The sequence below is a fragment of the Poecilia mexicana genome, unplaced genomic scaffold (assembly GCF_051168715.1).
Source record: "Poecilia mexicana isolate PSO_F unplaced genomic scaffold, ASM5116871v1 scaffold_18, whole genome shotgun sequence".
NCBI lineage: Eukaryota > Metazoa > Chordata > Actinopteri > Cyprinodontiformes > Poeciliidae > Poecilia > Poecilia mexicana.
Window position 1 is genome coordinate 6489877 of NW_028263387.1, and position 20599 is coordinate 6510475.

General features: G+C 39.2%; 2 protein-coding genes and 1 long non-coding RNA gene across 7 annotated transcripts in view; 1 reads left to right on the forward strand and 2 right to left on the reverse strand.

The window, feature by feature from the left end:
* Positions 1 to 978, forward strand: part of LOC148153967 (uncharacterized) — a 19810-nt gene extending 18832 nt beyond the window's left edge. For 3 of the 4 annotated variants that reach the window (XR_015766154.1, XR_015766151.1, XR_015766153.1), the window contains one exon: positions 21 to 712. This is a non-coding gene — a long non-coding RNA (uncharacterized LOC148153967). Of the gene's footprint in view, positions 1 to 20 lie in introns of all 4 variants that reach the window. The other variant, XR_015766152.1, reaches the window with a different exon arrangement.
* The window catches only part of hnrnpcb (heterogeneous nuclear ribonucleoprotein C b), a 12725-nt gene extending 1111 nt beyond the window's left edge, over positions 1 to 11614 (reverse strand). Inside the window, exons 1-8 of one of the 2 annotated variants that reach the window (XM_088015847.1) lie at positions 11046 to 11614; positions 4750 to 4820; positions 4106 to 4377; positions 2230 to 2302; positions 2069 to 2116; positions 1689 to 1858; positions 1078 to 1191; positions 122 to 273 (exon numbers count right to left, since the gene is read on the reverse strand). In XM_088015847.1, coding sequence (XP_087871973.1) covers positions 122 to 273; positions 1078 to 1191; positions 1689 to 1858; positions 2069 to 2116; positions 2230 to 2302; positions 4106 to 4377; positions 4750 to 4754 — 834 coding nt within the window. In that variant the 5' untranslated portion in view covers positions 4755 to 4820; positions 11046 to 11614. Of the gene's footprint in view, positions 1 to 121; positions 274 to 1077; positions 1192 to 1688; positions 1859 to 2068; positions 2117 to 2229; positions 2303 to 4105; positions 4378 to 4749; positions 4821 to 11039 lie in introns of both variants that reach the window. The other variant, XM_014969991.2, reaches the window with a different exon arrangement.
* A 186-nt stretch (positions 11615 to 11800) lies between these two features.
* On the reverse strand, positions 11801 to 17398 carry LOC106905278 (FH1/FH2 domain-containing protein 1). The gene is made up of 9 exons (XM_088015846.1): positions 16305 to 17398; positions 15075 to 15215; positions 14716 to 14898; positions 13714 to 13833; positions 13470 to 13631; positions 13133 to 13383; positions 12803 to 13034; positions 12495 to 12603; positions 11801 to 12377 (listed from the first exon to the last, which is right to left on the reverse strand). The coding sequence occupies exons 1-9, from the start codon at positions 16752 to 16754 to the stop codon at positions 12349 to 12351; spliced, it is 1677 nt and encodes a 558-aa protein (XP_087871972.1). The 5' UTR covers positions 16755 to 17398; the 3' UTR covers positions 11801 to 12348.
* Positions 17399 to 20599: the final 3201 nt, after the last annotated feature.

Consider the following 20599-nt stretch of genomic DNA (forward strand, 5'->3'; position numbering starts at 1 on the left):
TTTGTTTTGCGTGGTTTCAGGCGCGGTCCTTCCGAGCGTCGCTCTAAGACCGCGGGAGGGTTTTTAAAAGAAAACGGAGCTACAAAAATGGCGCAGAAGAGCTACTGTTGCTTGGGTTCACCTCGTCCTCATCCTCCAGCAGGTCTCCGTCCTCCTCCGAGTCGTTCATCTCCTGGCTCCCTCTGGCTCTCTTCAGGATGCCCTCCTTCTTGCTGGAAGTGGATGAGTGGAGCGGAGACACCTCGCCGGGTTCTGGCTTGGAGCTTTTCATCTCTGTTTGGAAAGGAGAGAAAAATAGATCCAACCAAGTAGAAAAAATAGAAATGAATTAAAGAGACCGAAATGACCGAAATTTGGGTTTGATTTATGAATTTGAAATATTTATGAACTAACAAGTTGTTCTGTGGAGGCTTCGTAGGTTTGTTAGAGAACATCACCTACCAAATACAATCCATGTTGGACAGAGCTAACCAATTTCATGGTGTTTTCTTTTACTGATCATGTAAATTTTAAAAAGAATCTTAAAAAATTATAATGGACAATGAAATAATATTGAATTGATGGAATGGGTAGATTTATACTCAAAGTGAATACTTTAATTGTTTGTTTTTAACTTATCTTTGAAATTGTTAAAATTTTGTGTTTTAAGATTTTATTATGTTCATTTGCAATGTTTGTAAAACATTAAAATTTTTGAGGTGGTTAATTTGAATTTTGTATTTTGATTTTAGTGTCTCAAGGCATTTCATGTTACTGTGAGCAAAGCATATTTATGTCTTAGAATGGCCTAGTAAAATTTTAGACCTAGATCTAATTGAGAAACTATGGGAAGACTTGAAGATTCTGCAGCCTGAACTTCATTAAAAACTACCAGATATCATAAAGCCGCCCCTGCATTTGAATGGGATTCACAGAAAAAAACACTCCTTGGAACAGACTACAAAAACTCAGAAACATAAACTAACAGTGAACTGTGCATTTTGTATTTTTTTGTGTTTTTTTTTTGTCAAACAAATGACATTTCTGGGAAGATTGATGGAGTTAGTTCTTCAGTAACATATGAATCTGCAGGCCTACCCGACTTCTTACTGTGGTCCTTCTCCATGTGCTCCAAGCTGTCCAGCAGGTAGTCCACCTTATGTTTAATCAGTGTCAGCTCTCTCTTGATGGTCTGTAAATCGTCTGTCCTCACTGTGGGACAAACAACAGTTGATATGTGTGTGGATACACATTAAAGTCTCCCAAAATGACTGTCCTGTGCAATCGTAGGACATTTAAGGCAATTGCTGATTGGTAAAACTCCAAGTTCTGTTCGGCATCTGAGGAAATATTAGGGTCTCACTTGGGTTTTGGATACTTTTAAGAAATGTGCAGCAGGATTTCAGGTTTCCAAACAATCAACATTTAAGGTTCGCAATCAAATGTAGGTAAAGGTCCATCACAGTCAAAGGAAAATTATTTCTACAGTTGTAGTCACGAGGCATTGGCCAAAGTCTACTTTGGCATTTCATTGCCATACACCACCAACTTCAATTTTCTACTGATGGTCAGAAAATCAGATTAATTTGGAGAACCAGGCTGCTCCCTTCTCTCTTCAATCTTATGGAGTTCCACTTGTTTATTGCAGTGAAGACAGGTAGAAAATCTGACCGCTTCATGTATCCGTCAGCCCGGCTGTTGGGACCTACTTGTGCGGGAGGTCCTCTGGCTGCTCTTGGAGGAGGTTGAGGAGAAGGCGGTCTTGCTCCTTCGGCTTACCCCGCTGCTCAGACTCACCCTGGGGCGCTTCGAGGGGACCACGGCACGTGACAGAGGAGGTGGGGCGGGAGGAGGCACCCGAGACTGGTATGGGTACATTCTGAAGGTGATAGAAGATGATGTTACATGCCGTCAAATAAGCTTCAGCATTCTCATTCAACGAATTAAACAATAATTTATTTAGTTTAGGGTAAGGATGGAAAAAAAGGAAGAAATGTCTACACTATATTTGGACATGAAAATGGCTGAAGACAGCGTAATGATATAAATATGAATATTTAATCCTTGATAATAAAAATAAACATGATACCTGTCATAGTAATCTCTTTGGAAATCATAATCCAAATCAAAAGATGAACTGCAGGGAGGAAAACAGCACAGAACACAATGATACGCCTTAAAGTAAGCATTTCAAATGCAATCATATATTGCTATGTTGTTATTTAGAAACTGAGCAGCAGGGATACACACCTGTACATGTCTCCTGCTGATCGTTTCACCGTCTTCGATCGGCGAGGCTTCGGCTCACCTGCCAGGTTAATGTCTGCGGGAAGGAAAACACTGAAGTTTAGAAGAAAGAGTGTTTTTTTTTATTATTCAAATGAGAATTTGATCACAACTATGTAACAACATTACTAACTTCTATTGTAATCTTCTTGAGAAGATTACAATAGAATCTTACAATAGAAGCTGTAGTGGGGGTGGGTGATTTGCTACTGGGAAAAGATTCTACTGTTCTTGTCTTTGTCTTGATGAACTTTTTTTATCTTAGCATATGTTTTTATGCTAAACTTAAAATAAATGTTAAGCATTTATTTTAATGCTTAACATTTAGCACTAGAGGGCAGCAGAGAGACTCGGCTGTTCCACCAAACAAAAAAAGAGCAATAATTCTGTCACTGGATCTTTTTCTAAGCAAGACAATAACCTTTAACTAACAGAACCTGTTAAATATTAGACAAGTTCTAGATGTTCTGAAGATGCTTGACCATAATTTACCACCACTGGGATAAAACATAAAACACCTAAGTTCTTCGATGTGTCATACCTTTTTCTGGGCTCTTTGATTTTACGGAATACTAAAGGAAGTACAGTTTGTCACAAAATTAGGTATTAATATTACCTAAAGTTAATTTTGATACTAGCATTTTCAGCACAATATTGGTGATTTTTTTTTTGCTTTTGAAATCTACAAAGTATCATAATGTCAATGATGGACCAGACAGATGTTACAGCTTAAGCCATTTAGGCAAAATCATAAAAAGACTAATCTTCGCTTTGATTTCCTCCGCTTCAATAAATAAATTAAAAGGCAAGATACTCATGACTCAGAGTTAAGCTCTGGTAGTAGGCGTTTGATGAGTGCTGCCCTTGGCACTTTGGAAAAAATTAAGAATCCTGATTTGGGGGTTTACAGCTATGGGATAAGGATTTCATGAGACACATTTAGATGTTATTAATCTTTTCTTTTGCCGTAGAAAAATCCAGCTCACACTTCAGCAGTCTACTAGGACTGGAGTAGCTGATAATGAAGTACAATCAAGATTCCTTAAAAACTGAGAAGTAGTCTTTTAAACTTAGCACCAAATAGGACTCTGCAAGTCAAACGGAAATTTCAGCTAAATTAGCCAGCTACAACTTACAGACATATTTTCCTAATAGTGATTAGCCTGTGGCACAACACAAAAAGATGAAAAATTGCTATTTGCTTGTACATGCATCTGGCAACTGAGGAATAACGTACTGCAAGTCTTAGGTAATGAGTCACATTGACCTTGTTGAAAACTTTCACTGATGTCCTCTGTACTTTGTGTCTCAGCCGTGTCAATGTTAGAAGTAGAATAGGTGGTAATGGCCTAATAGGTCACTGGGCAAAACCCCAGGTATGTGCAGAACAGCTGATCAATCTGTCAAAGGACAGTACACACACACTCACACCTAAGGGCAATTTAGATTAACCAACTGACCTAATATAAGGGAGTACCCAGAGAAGAGCCACATATTCACCAGGAGAACATCTAAGCTCCATCCACCTGGTTAAAATTTGATTTGGTTCCTTTTGATTTAAGTATTTCAGCTGTTTTGTGCAATAAATCAAGCAGCCTTTGGGGAACCTCTCAAGACTTTTAGATAGGTGTTGTTCAAAATCAGTTTGTTGTTATGTATGTTTTCTGTCTTGTATAAGTTTAACACACCTGGATAAGATGGATAGAAAATTATCAGGACTCCATAGAGATTAATGAAAAATTGTGGAGCAGTTGATTTAGGTCTTCTACCGCAGGGATACATCTAAAACATGAAGGATACCAACCCTTGCCAACTAGAGTTGATGGTCAGTCGCCCTTACCTAACACCTGCCCGACGATCATCCGGCCATCCTCCCCAGCCACGGCAGCCCTGGCGTTCCTCTCATTGGAGTACTGCACGAAGGCGTAACCCTTGTGGAGGGAGCAGCCGACGATCTTGCCATACTTGGAGAAGATGGCCTCCACATCGGCCTTGGTGACCAGCAAGGTGTTGAGGTTGCCGATGAAGACTCGGGAGTTCAGGGAGCGGGGGTCGTTCTTGTTGGTCACGTTGCTGCTCGCCATGGAGCTGGAGGTGGAGGACGACGACCAGCTGGGAGAGGCAGATCAAAAACAGATTGTTGTTGATCAAATCTGTTATTTGGATATGAGCAGCACTGAGGGTACAAGGTCTCTCTCTTGTGGTAAGCTAAATTAATTTGAAAATCAAGTTTAGCTAACAGCTAGCTGATAAACATCAAGTTCCTGATACCAGTTTAAAACTTGACCATAAAGTTTCAGTGTGTAAAAATGTGCTCAATAATTCTAAAGTGTTTCCTGCAAAATTAAAAAATAAAAAATACGGCTCCCACACAGGAAGCATATTCTCACACTGCAAACTGTGTGTTGATGCTCTACCACAATAAAAGCAGAGATCTGTAAAATGGACAGCAGAAGAGGGTCGGGGTCTGAAAGCAACACTTACTCCATTGTGTTTTTATCGGCTTGGTGGAGGGCTGCCTGCCTGCCTTTCTGTCTGTTGGAGAGAAGAGAGTCCTGCGGACCCGTGAGAGAAGGAGTCAGTGACTGGAGGGAAATATCCACTACACTTTCTAATGTCTTTGGCTAAATCAAGGTGAAAGGGGGAAAAAAGAAAACTGTGAATTAAATAACAAATTAATTTGAATTTATAAGCCTAACCACTAATAAATACTTCACGCGGTGCAAAATTACAGATTTGTACTATGAATATTTGTTGAAATTTATTTTGAAAAGTGCTTGTAAAAAGAAGAAATAGACTAGATCTAAATGTCTACCACACAACACCAGAGGGTTGACTTTTTACGACACAAAAGTAATTATGCTGCTTTAAGTTTTCCATATTTTGTCAGATTAAAATGAATGTATTTCATTGGGATTTTTAGAGTGTAGACTAAATCTTTAGCATCATCACAAACATCGTGTTGGTGGAGAAGGGGGGAAGTATAATTGCTTACAAACAATACAATCATCAACAGTCAACATTTGGTGTGTACCCAACATCATGTAGCCTTGTGAGTCCAACTGACTGCCTTAAGAAGTCACCCGGTGTTAATATATCATAGGGATGCACAATGTATTCTGCATCAACATCGGTATAAACAGGGGTGCACCGACAAATTGGCGATCGGACGATACTTACATGTGAAACCAATCTCATCCATCGATTGTATTTACCTCTGCAAAGGTCTGAAAACCAGACACTGTTGCCTTTTGCTCTGCCATAAGAGAGGACAGACTGATAGACTTGCCCACCAGGTCATGTTTGCACATGCATGGTTAATGATAGCCACTCTACTGTTGCCAACTTCATTGCTATATTTACAACTTTTCGACAAAAAAAACAAACAAAAAAAAAAACCGGTATTGGCCAAAATCAGAATCATCAGGTTAGCCTTTTTAGAGATCAGTGGTCTTTCAGAAACTTGCAACCGGTGCACCCCTAGTATGGAACGATTTTTAACATATTTGGTCCCATGAGTAAAACTGAACTGATTTCAATAATCAATGTTTATTTCCATGTTGTTGGCATTTGTGCATATGTTTCATGAGGAGGAAAGCAGAGGATTGGCCATGTGGTATTTGTGTGGCAATGTGACAATGATACTGACGAATTGCAGAACTGTGGGGCATTTAACTAAAGTAGTCAAGCAATGTGAGTGGTGTATGCATTTTTTTTCATGGTGTCAAAAGGCTTGGAAAAAACCTATAGAATAAATATATATATATATATATATATATATATATATATATATATATATATATATATATATATATATATATATATATATATATATATATTGCAGTTGCTTTTGGGTGATTCACTTTTAAAGATGTAGAGAAATTCTTTCTTTGTTAAACAGCTGAAGATCAGACATTTGCCTTATTTCTGGACTTTGACTAGGTCAGGCTAACACATAAAAACTCTTTGATCTAAATGAGTATTTTGTTTTTGTGGCTGTTTGTTTAGGGTTTAGGGCAACTTCCTTTGAATAATGGTTGTATTTGTGTCATTCTTCTTTCAGAAAGGCCAGATGTAAGGAGTGAATAACTAATAATTGTAGCCTTTAACCAATCAAAAAAACATATAAACACGCTTTCATTCATGTCTGTATTTATTCTGAGATGAACTTGAAAACTTTAATTTCACTCCTAATTAGCCATTCCACAGATGTAGAAATTTGGACCAATATTGATGTTTGATATTATTGTTTCTTTTATGGCCAATAACTGACATATATATATATATATATATATATATATATATATATATATATATATATATATATATATTCAAGCCTGTTGAGGTTTGTGCTGAATAAATAATGCAGCCTCATACTGTCGTGCTTCTGTCTGCCTTCTGTTTGCATGAAAGAGCTGCATAGTTCTGAGACTTCTCTTTGCTGCTCCAGACTCCGCAGCGCTTCACTGTTAGCATTGAAGCCTCGGCTTTAATAAGAGTAAAGAGCTTTGAGTTTGTTGTCACAAAGTTATGTAAGACTGCAGTGGGGTTGGGGTGTGCATTATAATTATGAAACAGATGGAGGCAGCAGCAAAAGAAAAAAAAAAACAACATCCAGAGGCGTTCTGTGCTTTATGGTGCCTATAATCCTGTTGCCTTTGTAGATTTAATCATTCCTTTGACTGAATTAGCAGGTGTGTGATGAAGTTGCATTTTTTTTTTGCTGACAGAAACTTTATTTCACATTGCAAGAGACAGATATCACTTGTCAAAAGCAAGAAGTGCAGCCAGCTGGGCCTCAGTGTAACCCAGAAGTAGCAGCAGCAGCAGAGGGATTACATGTTAGCAGCAGACTGTCTGGCCAAAGCTTAATGCTGTGCTCTCGCCCTGCATGAATTGCCCTGCTGGCAACCCGAGAGAGCGACCAGAAGCTGTGGTGTTTCTAATTCTGGCAGGAGTGTTGGGGTTCAAGCAGGGATCTACAGGATTTACACACATTCACTTTCCTTTAGGAGTTTATTTTCCAAACCCATCAGTTTATGCAGTTTGTGGTCAGTCTTGGTTTGGACTGATCCAGATAGGGAGTCATTGCTCAGATAGATTGTTAAATGAATAGTTTGGTCAGTTTTTCTGTAATGCATGTCTTGAAGAAAAGGGAGTACAGTTTAAGAACAATTGAATCCAAACTGTTATAGTCAAACACCAGGGTACAGCACTGTAGTATTATTGGTAGGGAGGCACCGATGCACTTTTTTCACTCACGATACCGATACAAATATCTGAGATTTAGTAAACATCGCTCAAAGTACTAAGCATAGAAACTAGACTGAATAGATTTGCCCTTATGGATCAGGCACATTGTCTCTAATACTCAATTGTTTTTCAATATTGGGCCTGATTAAGACATTAATGTCGGATCGGTTCATCTCTAATTATTGGTGAAGACGAGAATGCTAAGCTGCTTTGTTGCTAAGCTCCAGTAACGCTGCAGGCTGAATCAGCTGATGCTGATGTAAAATAACTGCCTTTGGAAACAAATCTTTGCCATTGCAAAACTGATAAGTGCCATCTGATCAGAGAGACTGATACTCTTAATACATGGTTATGAACTGGGGGTCTGTGTGGCTTTCGAAGGATTTTCTACTACAGGCAACCCATCACTGGTGATAACTTTATAGAACATTGCCTAAAAAACATCAATATACCAATATGTGGTATAGTGGGATTATATCAACATGAGGACTATTGTTATATGGCATCATTACATTCATCTTTCATCTACATTATGGCCCACAGTTGAGCTCTAAAATGACCAAATTACACAATAAATGGAAAGTATGGCCAGTAAAAAAAGAATATTTAACTGCCTTATATTATTTTATTATCTGAAACTTGGGCATCCAATCCATATAAGAACTCAGTTTTCTGTGTCTGTATGTATATAGTGTTGGTGCTTGAACTATGAAAGCTGCTGCAGCGAGCATGGCTCATCCTCGGTGGCTTGAGCAGCCACAGAGTACAGATGAATTCCCGTCAGAGGGATGCGGTATGCTTACGGGTCAGTGCAGTTCCTCACACTGTTTGGTCTGTTTCCATTGTAAAAGTGATTTCAATGGACCTCTGCGACACACCCTCTCAGTTGTAGGTCCATAGGAAAGTGATATGGTATGGTTGGAGTGGTACTACAGCTGTTACACATCATAGTCCATTGGTTGTCACTGATGGCTACAAGCATGAGCCATACTACTGCGTCATGTTCGTTGTCACACTAGTATGACACAATGTTGAGCGTTTGGGTTTAACCTCAACTGAACAGTGACAGTTCAAATGGCAGTTTAATACACCGACCCATATGGTGGTGTACAGAACTGCACTGACCAGTGCTGTGCCACTCAGTGGAAACGAGGTAATAGAGCCCCACATAGACATCTGGTCCCACCTTTCTTCCACTTTGTACCCCCAAAAAACCCATAAGACTATTAGAAGATCAGATCTCAGCAAATGACTTTACATCATGGCTTGTTAAAGGGAGTTCAAAATATTCATAAGGTTCAGTAGGTATTAATTGAAGGTGGTAGAAAATGGCCCGTGACAGACAACTTCTTTTGGTTCCTGAAAAAGTTGGGTATGAAACGGCCAAAAGTACCAAATAAGAAAGGAGTGAAGTGACTAACACCCGGTATGCAATACATAAATGAACTATTATGTTAAATACAAAAACATATTTTAAAACCAGTGTTGTTTTTGGTTGCATAGTTCTTCATTAAAGTGGTACTATCATTTTAAGCCATATTAAAAGTCACATATTGTAAAGCACTTTGCCTTATATAAAGCCTTATTGCTGAAATATGCAATGCAAATAAACCTGGTTGATTGATTAGTAAGTACTATGAGTTGCTTTAAACCATAAAAAATGGAACATTGATCAATATATTTGATGTGTATTGATGATTTTAACAATGGCACTTGACAAAACGCAATGTCTATCACTAGTTTTCAGAACTGTTGACAGTATGACGTGTTTATGTTTTCATGATGTAAAGCACTTTGATCTGCCTCGTTCCTGAAATGTGATATACAAATAAATTGATTGATTAAAGACTGGACAGACATCAGTTAGTGCTGACATCTTCCTTATTTGACACTACACAATAAAATGTCTGAAAATTCCCTAGGTGGCCCTGTGGGTCGGTTGGCCAATTCATACCATACCTTCATCATGAACATAAGCCGTTACATTCCTTACCTCCATTTCATACCAACTACAACCTATTTCGTAGGGTCTTACAAACTATGGCTTACTATACAATAAACTATTTTTATTGTTCAAATATTTTAATTAATTATGAGATTAATGGTCATCAAATTACTGAGCTGTCATACAACTGTATTTTATAGACTATATTGGCAAACTGTACAGGCAATTAACTGCTGGTTACCGGCCATTACACCAATATTAACAGAGTCCTAAATCTACATATTAGTGAATGCCTTCCAAATATTTAATAGAGCAGCTAGTTCTGTAGATGAAATCTTCTTAAATATTTTTAATGTCAAGTATAATATGAGGAATAACTCATGTTTATGTATTTATGACCAGTTATTCCACTTATATAATCCATTGGAATAACTACAAACCAGCTAATGTATTCTTTTTTTTACCCATTGTCTCTAATTGCATTGTTTTGGACTAAATAAAGAACACTTTAAAGTTCAAATAATTAAATAATAAAAATATAGGGGGAAAAATAGGAAAAACACACAAGTGCCTCTGTTGCTGGTGAAACTTTGCATAAATATGCAAAAGCAAAAGAAAATGCAATTGCTTGGGGGGAAAGTGTTGATTTGCCTGCTAAACCACCTTGTTTATTGTCACACTCACACAGATAAGCAAACTGAATTTGCAAATAAGCAGCAAGGTATCACCGTATCAGAGCTATTTAGACCCTGAGCCCTATTGGAGCTTAGTGAGCCCTCAGGTCATAACATCTGCACACCTCAAAATAGAAATAACTTTATTGTCATATGCTCAAAAACAAACTGGGCAATCAAAATTGTACTCCACAAGCTCCCTTCAACACCTCTCCTGTAATAGTACCTTTCCCTTTTTGGGTTAAAAAGCTTTATTAAATATACCAATATTGCCAAAAAGGAACAAAATATGTGGCACCTATGCAAAGAAAACTCCAACTTGTTGACTGTGCAAAATGTTCAAATGTTGTCCTTGAAAAATGCCTGAAAAATGACATCACTCCTCTGCAGGAAAACATAAAGCCTCAGCAATCACTACAAAGAAAATTGAAAAACACTACGTCAAGAAATGTAAACCAGGTTTTTGCTGGCTGATGAAAAAGCAACATAAAAAAACATCTTTTTATTCCAGAGATTGAACAAGACGGTTAAAAAAAAAAAGCAGTCCAGATCATCCTGGAACAATCCTCCACATTTCTCTCCATGAAAACGAGCCAACAGTCAGATACACGACAAGAGAACACAACATGCCTGAAAAATGGAGGTTTAAAATAGAAAAACAGAGCAAAGACACCGAGGTGAATGTTACAGCAAACTAGTTTATGAGCTGTTTTTACTGCCGTCACAAAATGTACGCCATAACAGTCAGCCAGCCTGCCAGCCAGTCAACACAGTCTCGGGAAAACCAGCCAGGAAAAATTGCAATAAAAACAAAAATAACATTTAAAAAAAATCCCAAAGACGCTTCAAAATTTAGAAAAAAATGAAAAAGGTGCGAAAAATCTCTCGTTAAAAATACTCACCAGTACCTTAATACTAAAAATGAGAACAACTGAAAGCTTGTTTTACTCGGGAGATGGGTTATCCGCTTACTGTTCTGCTCACTGAATGTAAGCAGCACCTTGAAACCGGGTGACACAAAATGGCGTCGACTCACACACTGTGAGCAGAGCAGGCCCCGCCCCCTGTTTGTATTCCTGGCTTCTGATTGGATCTCTCGACTTCCCACTTCTGGGAAAGTCTATCACAGATTGGCTGCTGAACTGGACAGATGTGTCAGTCAACAGAGATATCTGTAAACCGCTGTCGCTCGACTCAAATGACGGCGTGAGAAAGTTTAAGCTAAAAACTTAAACAAAAGACGATTAACGTCAGGAATATTTAAGACTAAAACTCAATACGAAGGCCAAAAACTGTAATTTTTGTCAGTTTGACTTAGAAACAGTTTAGCTTTCATTCTTGTAATTATTCGTCTCAATTTTTAGATTCTTAAAAACTGACTAATTGTAGTTTCCACAAAATAACAATATTAAACTTGGCCATGGTTACAAAATTTGAATTTATAATTTTTGTATTTTTTGAAGACTGCTAGCTACTCAAGACATTTGCAGATAAGATTTGCCTGTTTCTACCATAAAATTGATTGGGGTTTAAATAAACCATTACAGGTGACTGCAGTTGCTAAATACTGTGAAATTTAAATTTATTATTTATAATACAGCTGAGCATTTTAATTTTTAAGTTTTATTTATGCTTTAAAGCTCAGATTCAACACAAATATTGCTCCTTTTGTAAATCATTTTATTTTATTTCTCTAAACACACATACTTTTAAAAAAAATCTGTTTTTTTTTTTTACAAACAACAGCAATTTATGACCACAAAATGCTAATTTAGATATTATGCAAATGCACATTTTTACTGTTACACAATGCTTGTGATATTTTTGACTGAAAACAGAAAAAGTTTATTGCATTAAGTGCCAGACCGTGAGAAAAATATGTGTCTATGTAAACATCTGGTTCTAGCTGTTGCTTTAGCTTGATAGTCAAAAATGGATTGAAATCAAAACTATTAGCATCAGTTTTTTCATAAGGATATTTTTTTTTGTCTAACTTCAATTTAGCTGTTTATAAAAACAACAATAACAATAGTTTGACTCATGCAAATTACAAAATTCATCCTCAACTCAAAGTTTCCCATGTATTCGACAAAGGCTCTGCTGCAAAATGCACCGGCTGTAAAATATGGGAATATAAGAGATCAACATTTCAGTGTAACGGCAACATCATAAATAACTTTCTCCAGTGACTAGAAGGGAACATCAGCAAGGTCATGCCTTCAGTTTTCTTGAAAACGAATCTGAAATGGAAACAAATGAGCACTCAAGTCAACAAATCATATAGTAAACTCACTTTAAATTAAGTAGAAAAACTGATCAAAGTAAGAGTAAAAAAAAACAAATAATGTGTGAAAGACCTTTTATGTCAGCCATCCGTCGGCGGCTTCGTGGTAAAGTCCCATCCCTCCCCGGAACAGACTCCGGCGTTCTCAGCACTTCCTCCAGGCGGCTTTGTTCATCACTTTCCTGCACGGAAGATCAAAAGTAGTTTATTCAGATCTTTCGGAAGAGAGGTGCTGTTCAAAGATTATACGCATTTCACATGACTCTGGGTTAATTTCCCTCTGCACCCACATGTTGCGTTTTTTTCCCCTTTCTGCCAAATTGTCCCTTTAACAGGTAAATGTGTTGAATGGTTTGGTTTGGGAGTGTTTGAAACACCAACCTGTGACGCTGGAGTTAGCTGACCTTTCCTCCTGCCCACAGGCGTGCTGGGCTCCGGGCTTTCACCTCCGATCTTCTGCCGCTCCTTCTCCCGCTCCCTCTGCAGAAGGATGGCCTGCCTCATGGCCCTGTACTCCAGCGAGAAGTTGCTGATGGTCCTGCAGAAGTCCTCTGCTCTGGTGTCTCGCACCATGGCTCGGGAGTAACCCAGGAACATGACGAACGAGTGGAACCTTGAAGAAGGAAAGACAATCGGCAGGAAAAACGATAAGTTCTAAATCACGGGTGAAGCCGTTCAAAGTTTGGTGTGTGGTGAACGTGTGCAGCGTGCCTGTTGATAACCCGACGGTGAACGGCTCTCAGGACCTTCAGCCGCTCCTCGCACTCCTTCAGGATCTTGGGTAGTTTGTGACGAAGCGAACCCTCTGGAGCGAACATCTCCAAGTCTTTCCCTTTCCGCTTATCTCCTTTTCCTCCTTTCCTCTTTTCCTCAGCCTTTTCCAGAACCTTCAACTGCTCCCAGGATGCTTTGCACATGGCCTCTAGCTGTGCAAAGTTGGACTGGACTAGAGAGTAGTCACACTGCGGAGATGAGGGACACCTTTTTAGCACCACATGTGACTTTGTCTGCCTTTTGTTTTTTTGTAGTGACTTCTCACAGTATGCACCTTGCCGGCTTTAGTGACGGCGGTGATGTCAGAGTAGAGGTCAGAGGATTGTGGGTAGAGCTGCAGCAGGAGCACGCAGACGTGGTGCAGCAGCGGCTGGCGCGTGTGCGTATCCCTCACCTGGGACAGCTTTCCAAGGTAGCTCAGCTCAAAGCCACGGGCCTTGGGGAAATGAAATCTGTTGTCAAGCATGAATGAAATTAAGCAGGAATAAAAAATTAAACTAATAATTGCGGTCCCTCACCTTACAGCCGTTGAGAAAGTTACCGATGGCTAACACGGTCGCTAGGATGCACCTGAAGGTCTGGCTGGCGGCCAGCTGTTCCATGGCCAGCTTTAGGTGGAACAGAGGCTCAGCGATTTCCTACATAATGGATGGACACACATATAGAGGGCATTGTGGGAACTAAAGAGCACACTGTGCCTTGCAGAAGTACTCACACTCTTTAGTTGTTACAGCCAAGGATTTTATATAGACTTACACAACGTAGTGTATCAGTTTTGAAAAAGTTTCACAACTGAAAAATGTGGCAAGAATTTCAGTCAGTGCTGGTTGGCTTTAGGAGTTGTGCTCTGTACAAGATTTTCCCCACAACAACGACACGTGGTGTGACAAGATGTTCCGGTCAGAGGAAACCATCTGACCAGAACATGTTGCTGGAATATGTTGTTAGTTGCCATCAGCAGCTTGCTAGCAAGCAAGTGAATTAGTAATTTGGGGGTTTAGAGTTAGAAACTTGTTGGTCGCTAATTTGCATGCAAGTTGTTTTTTTAATACAAAACCTAAAAAGAAAGCAGCCCTCTATCCAGGGCAAAGCATAAGCATTTCCAATGACAAATAAGATCTATTTGCAGTTAGTAACAATTTGTTGCTCTCAACAAGTCAATAAGTTGTCAGCAACAACCTGTTGCTTTAGCTGTTGAGCGTTAACTTATCAATTAGATTACTTGTAGCTCTTTTACTGGGTTTTAAATTGAGCATGACACTTCTTTTTTAAGTTGTGTGTGTATGTTTTTTTTTCTTTTCTTCTGCTGGTCCATATCTAAAACACATCGAATTTTGTGGTTGAAATGTGAAAATAACCAAATACGGACATGTGGTTTTTAATGGTACTGTAGATGAGCCAGCAGGCTGTGTTTTTTTTTTTTTAGGCTTTGGACATTAGAAGAAGCAGCAGAGCTACATTTGCAAACCATTCTGAGATCAGTCAAGGTGACAGTCATGACAGGTGTTGTTTCTGTCTACCTTCTCTAAGGAGTCGTAGTCCAGAGCGAAGGTCCAGAGCTGAAGTCTCGTACTCAGGTGAGGTATTTCCCCCAGGGTGAGCAGACACAGTTCAGCCTGGGCCAGGGGAGCGTGGGGGTTCTGGGCTTTGGCTTCGTTGATCAGAGAAAGCTCTTCCTCTGTTGGGATCAGAGCTTCAAGTCGCTGTTATAGAGGAAATGTGAAAACAGTTCAAACCCGTGCTGGAGAGCTTCAAGTCAGAGCTTCAAGTCGCTGTTATAGAGGAAATGTGAAAACAGTTCAAACCCGTGCTGGAGATAGCAACGTAAACGCTGTGTCAGAACAAAAGTTTAAAGGTCAGATACAGAGGGTCGGTGTACCTGAATGTCCTCTCTGTCCAGTACGCTGCTGTCCATGCTGTAGATAGCAGGAGGGAGGAGGCGAGGTGGAGGCAGGCTGCTCAGGGCGATGGTTATGATGTTACTGCGCTTCATGCCCAGCACTGAAATAGTCGACTGCTTCTGTTGAAGAGAAACAGGCAGCACACTGTTATGATGCAATATGTTTTTTTTCCCTGCCTTTTGATTGTGACACAGATTTTGTTGCCTTATAATTTATAATTAGATATATTTGGATGTTTGCATCATTTTATAAATCATATAAATTCTTCAAAGGATATTCATACCAATTTCTGCCACTATTTTAAAAAAAAACAACTTGACTCTAGTAAGTATGACATGACTATCTCATAATTAGTTTCTCATCATTATAAGTTCTCATAAGAATGAAATACTATCTAATAATTATGACCTACAACTAAAGGGTATCTCATAACGAGATACCTAAGTCATAATTGTGAGATACACATTTATTTATTGTTTTCATCAAAGTGGAATAAACGGGCTTCCATAGATTTGAACTAACGTTTCCTAAAAACAACAATAATGTTTTGACCTAAATTCAAAGAGTACAAAAAAATCTGAACATTGGAGAATAAATGTACCTGGTGATGAATCTTCAAACATTACCATTTTGCTGCATTGATTTTAAAATCATTCACTTATACGCCTGCCACAAATTGAATGCAGGCTGAAAGACTCAGGCTTTGAGCCAGTGTATGGTTTACACTGAATTTAACAGAAAAAGTAATGATTGAAAGATTACTGTCATGACTGCTTTTTGATTTTGATGGGATTTTCACTAAACTTACCTACTTTGTAGCTGCCAATGACTACAAACCATTGTTATTGATCAGCTGACTTCAGAAATCACAAGTCGTCCATTCTTTTCACAGATTGTCTGTCTCATATAAAGCTGTCACAATATGGTGACAGTTTCAACAAATATGGAGGAAACACAAAATTGTGGATTTTTGACATTAGTTGAGTGTTCACATGTTTTTGTGCACATTTGTAATGGAAACTTGGCTACTGCTACATCCAACCCTCAACACACATAGAGACTTACTAAATCAGCTGTTGGGACTGACATAAGCAGATCGCTATAGTTGACAGTAACACACTTTGCCATTTTGTCTTTTCATAAAACACTTAGAAATGGACAGAAGTCCTGGTTTCAAGGTAATTTTTTATTTTTTTTATCATTCTCACCTGCCGCCCAGAAACCACCTTAAAACTGGTGCTGGTGGCCTTAGACTCAAACAAATACTCCAGACGGTTCGTGTCCAACTGCACTGGCTCCAGCCCGGCCCATATAGTCTGCTTCCCAAAGCGTGTCATCCTGGGAAGCGGGGTCAGGTTCTGGAGTTCCCTCCAGTGAAGCTTTAAGGTGTGGCTCTTAATTCCTGCACCTTTACATGGTGAAGGTAAAGCGGGAGGTGGAGGAAGAGGCGGTGGAAGAGGTGGCGGAGGAGGTGCCACAGACAGGTGTTGACTTGGTGGTGATGTAAGGAGCTGCTCGTCCTCTTCACTGTCGTCTTCATCGAAGAGGTCAGAGAAATCCAAGGAGTTGAGGCAAAGGCATGCAGCTGGTTTAATGATCGAGTCCCAGGATTGGTCAAAATCCCAGGTCAAGTCCTTGATTTGATCCGATTCCTTCATTGGTCTCTTTAAGAAATGAATGTGTTAAAAAAGTTACTTTTTCCTCAGCTGACTCCAAAAGGCATACCTCTTCTTCATCCTGAAAATGAGCAAAAGTCCCGTTGAGGATCTACCAGACCTTGTCTTTCGTTCCCGTCATTCCTCATAGAAACAGAACTCCTTGCTTTTCCTGTACTTTCTCTTTTCACTGCACAGTCAGCCTCCACCTCACAGACACTAAATCTCCATCTGAACATCTGTGGATGCTCTGCCTCACTTGTCCACCACAGGAGCGCAAAGCTCCCACGCCCAGAATCCCAATTTCTGAGCCACCTCTGGCCGATCCTCACTCCACCATAACCTGTAATTGCCTCGGGTGTCGTGTTTGTTCCCTCAAATTCGAAGCGTCTGATCTAAACGTCCGCTGTTGTTCTTTTGCAGCTGAGCTCTGCAACCTCAGAGAATTCTTGTGAGCCTTGATGGGCTGTGTTTAAGTCCTGATCCCAACTCTGATGAGAAAATTCACGGAATGCCTTTCCCTGCTGCTCTTTCAGAAATGCCTCTGCAGCTGCCCTCTGACTTTCATCTCCCCGTGTGTGTCCAGAAGCAACGGCTGGCGAGAGTTTCAGTTGGAGAGCGAGGAGGGCGAGGGATGCACTGGTGCATCGGTTATGGTTTATTTGAGCTGCGCCCTTTTCCTTCATTTCCTTATCGAGGCCAAATCTCCTGTTTGTGTTGGTATCATAGTGTATATACAAGCCTCTTTATCTCCTCCTTTAGATCTGTTACTTCCGTCCTCTTTAGTTAACACACACACAGAAGAGCTCATCTTGCTTTCAAGCAATTTCCTCTGTCAGTTTTATGAAGACATATTGTTCTTACATAAGTTTTTTTTAAGTAGGGCGGTGAACTTTTTATGAGCAGGATTGCTCCAAATATGCAGGAAATATTCTCTTGAAAGCAGTGCAATGCTATTGTCACATCAGTACTAGTTACTTGTTTTGAAACAAAGCCAGGTAAAGGACAGTGCAAACAACTTCTAGTCAGATGAGACCATGCAAAACACTGCGGGGAAGCTAGTTACTGGTATAAAAGATCGAAGTACAGGGGTTCCAATGCATCGTCAGTGTGCATAATATTATGAGTATTACATTCTACATGTCATAAATTCACATAAATAGTTCATTTTGCCTATCAGATGGAGTCTCACTGCAGTAGATGCTAACAATGCCGATGTTGGAGGGTGTTATTGACCCCGGCCTCAACCAATCCACTACAGAATTGATGTTTGTGAGTCACGTATTTGATCTGGTTTAGGCTTTATGTTGGATTTCCCTTCCTGAAACCACCCTGTGCATTTTAAAGACTTGGGTCTGGTACAAGGAATCACTGGCTTGTGACCTCTTATAGTTGCATTTCTATCGACGAAATGATGGCTATGCAAAGTATTTTGACAAGGCGACTGAATTCAAATAGATGCCACACTTTTCTGATTCTATTTGTAGAAACAAAGGAACTTCTCGGTGTTTGTCTATCACCTTAAATATTAATAAAATACTTAAAGTTTGTGAGGCAAAATGTGAAAAGACTTAAGGACTACTGCCAGATACTAGAAAGGTCTCTAAAACAGTATTTGGTTTGTCCCCAAGGGTCTTTTGCATGGTCCACATGCAACCTTAATGAGGATCCCTCCCTCGGCCATTAGGTCTCCCCTAATTACACTTTATCTCACTCAGTAGCCCTGCTGTCTGCTGGCGGCAGCAGGACTCATGGGAGAATTCAGTCAAAATGAGCTCCATTTGCAAGACTTAATATCGTTTAGGCATGTATTTATCAACACTGCATTTTAAAGTCTACTCCCAAATATACATATTCGCTGCTTGTCTTGGGAGTGTCTAAAGTTTTACTTCTTCAGCCTCCCAAAGACGGCTTTTGCTCACAAATAAACAGCAGACTTGTTTTGGCAAGGCTCCAGTTACCAGACCCGATAAGTGCAGCTGCAGAGTTGTGGGGACGATGCGGCGCCCTTACAGAAAGGGACACGTTTTCTGTGGGAAAAAGCAATTTTCGGGATGTGAGGATGTTCTGTGTCTCGGTGTGTGTCTCTGTGCGGTAGTGGCTGTTTAAATAAATGCTTGCAACTCTTTTTTTTTCTCCCCCTCTTCCTCTATTGCGGGTCCCTACATGGCTACTGAACCGACTGTAGGTCGACTCTAAGCGCCAAGATAAAGATCAAGACAAAAATCACATGTAATTGCTGCACGTTTGAGGGTTTTTAAGATGTCAGGGTCAAAAAACTGAACTTTGATTTCGTCAGCTTGAAATGGGACGCTCTTCCAACACGTTTAAATGTAGTTTTCTAAAACTCAAGCCTGGTCTCATTTTAATTTTTTTTTATCACGACGCCATTGTTGTCGTCTTGAAAACTTTACGTGTCTCCACAGTAACCGTCCAGACGTGCTCGCACGACTCAACACTTAAACTGTGCACCGTTTTACTTCAAGTAAACGTCTCATTTTCCTCAAAGACAATAACATACCAGTGTACCACATTGCCTCGCAGCGCATATTCAATGCAACAATGAGATGTGGCAGCAGTGACCTGCAATTCCATGTCCAGTAGGTTTGCGCCTTTCTTTGGAATAGATGATTTAAGGGCTCACAGAACCACTTTTAAGATGTTTTCCAAAGCAAAGGTAGAGGGAATGCACCATTTCAAGTTTTTTGCATCAAAACACAAAGTTTTTTTTTTTCCCAGCAACTATTTAGCTTAAACCAAGACTATTTGAAAGATGCATCTTTTCACACACAAAGGTTTATATCTATCATTGTCACAGTAAGCAGGATGGAAGGTGAAATGGAAAAAACCTTTAGTCCATTAGATCCATGTGCACTCTGCATATTGCTCTCAATTCAAGCGTCACTCAGTTTTTTACCAGTTTTCTAAACACACCCATAAAGTCACATAATGCTCAATACACAATAATGTAAAACACTCTGCAAACTCATAAACCCTGTGATTAAAAATTGATTCTGCCTGGTCTCATAACACAAGTTAAACAATTTCTTTAGCAATTTCCTTTTTGCATGCACTAAACATACATTGTTCCTTTGATGAAATCACAGTTTAATCAAAGTTATCTGTCGCATGTTCCAGAGTGAGAAACACATTAAATCCACAGTGAGGGGAGTAAAACAGTAGCATCAATTTTCAACAGAGCACTTCAAGCAGGTCTTCGATAAATTTTAAAAGAATTGTTTCAAACAGTATTTTAGCCTTCTTTTCTTATAATTGGTCATAGTATCTTTGTTTGTGATCCACAATGATTTTTTTCTGATCCTTCAAAAAATATAGCAATCTATTTTGGTATTACAGAATATATTGCTAGTGAACTGTTATGTAACAACATGTGAGAATAAAATACGTGAATTTTCCTTTTTACATACCACTGTGTTTTTTCACCGACCTGATAAAATAACATCTACAAGGTAGGACTAACAAGATGACACCAATTACAAGTTGATCAAAAATTTCTATAATCTCAGGATCTGGTATATGTGTGGTACGTGTTTAAATCGCATTTTATTGCACATTTTTATGTTGAGTATTTTTTAAAAGACTGCTGTAAAAGAAGAAACAAACATGGTGCCCCAAGAAGCACCTCTTTTTTTTTTAAACCATATCTTCATAATTTGGAATAATAAAGAATATAACACAGATCTCAAGTTACCAGCAAAAGCTTCAAGAAGTCAGAGAATTATTTCACAATAAAAATATTTCAAAAATATGGATTTAATATTAATAAAACATGTTTCTTAAACGATTTATTTACTCTATATAGAAATAAAGACAAATGAATATAGAGC

Excerpts from the sequence above, each read along its gene's own strand:
- LOC106905278 (XM_088015846.1), bottom strand. The coding sequence starts at position 16,754 with ATGAAGGAATCGGATCAAATCAAGGACTTGACCTGGGATTTTGACCAA. Across the intron at positions 12,604-12,802 it reads AGCTAACTCCAGCGTCACAG|GAAAGTGATGAACAAAGCCG; the intron begins GTTGGTGTTTCA and ends TCTTCCGTGCAG. Across the intron at positions 12,378-12,494 it reads ACGGATGGCTGACATAAAAG|ATTCGTTTTCAAGAAAACTG; the intron begins GTCTTTCACACA and ends TTTCCATTTCAG.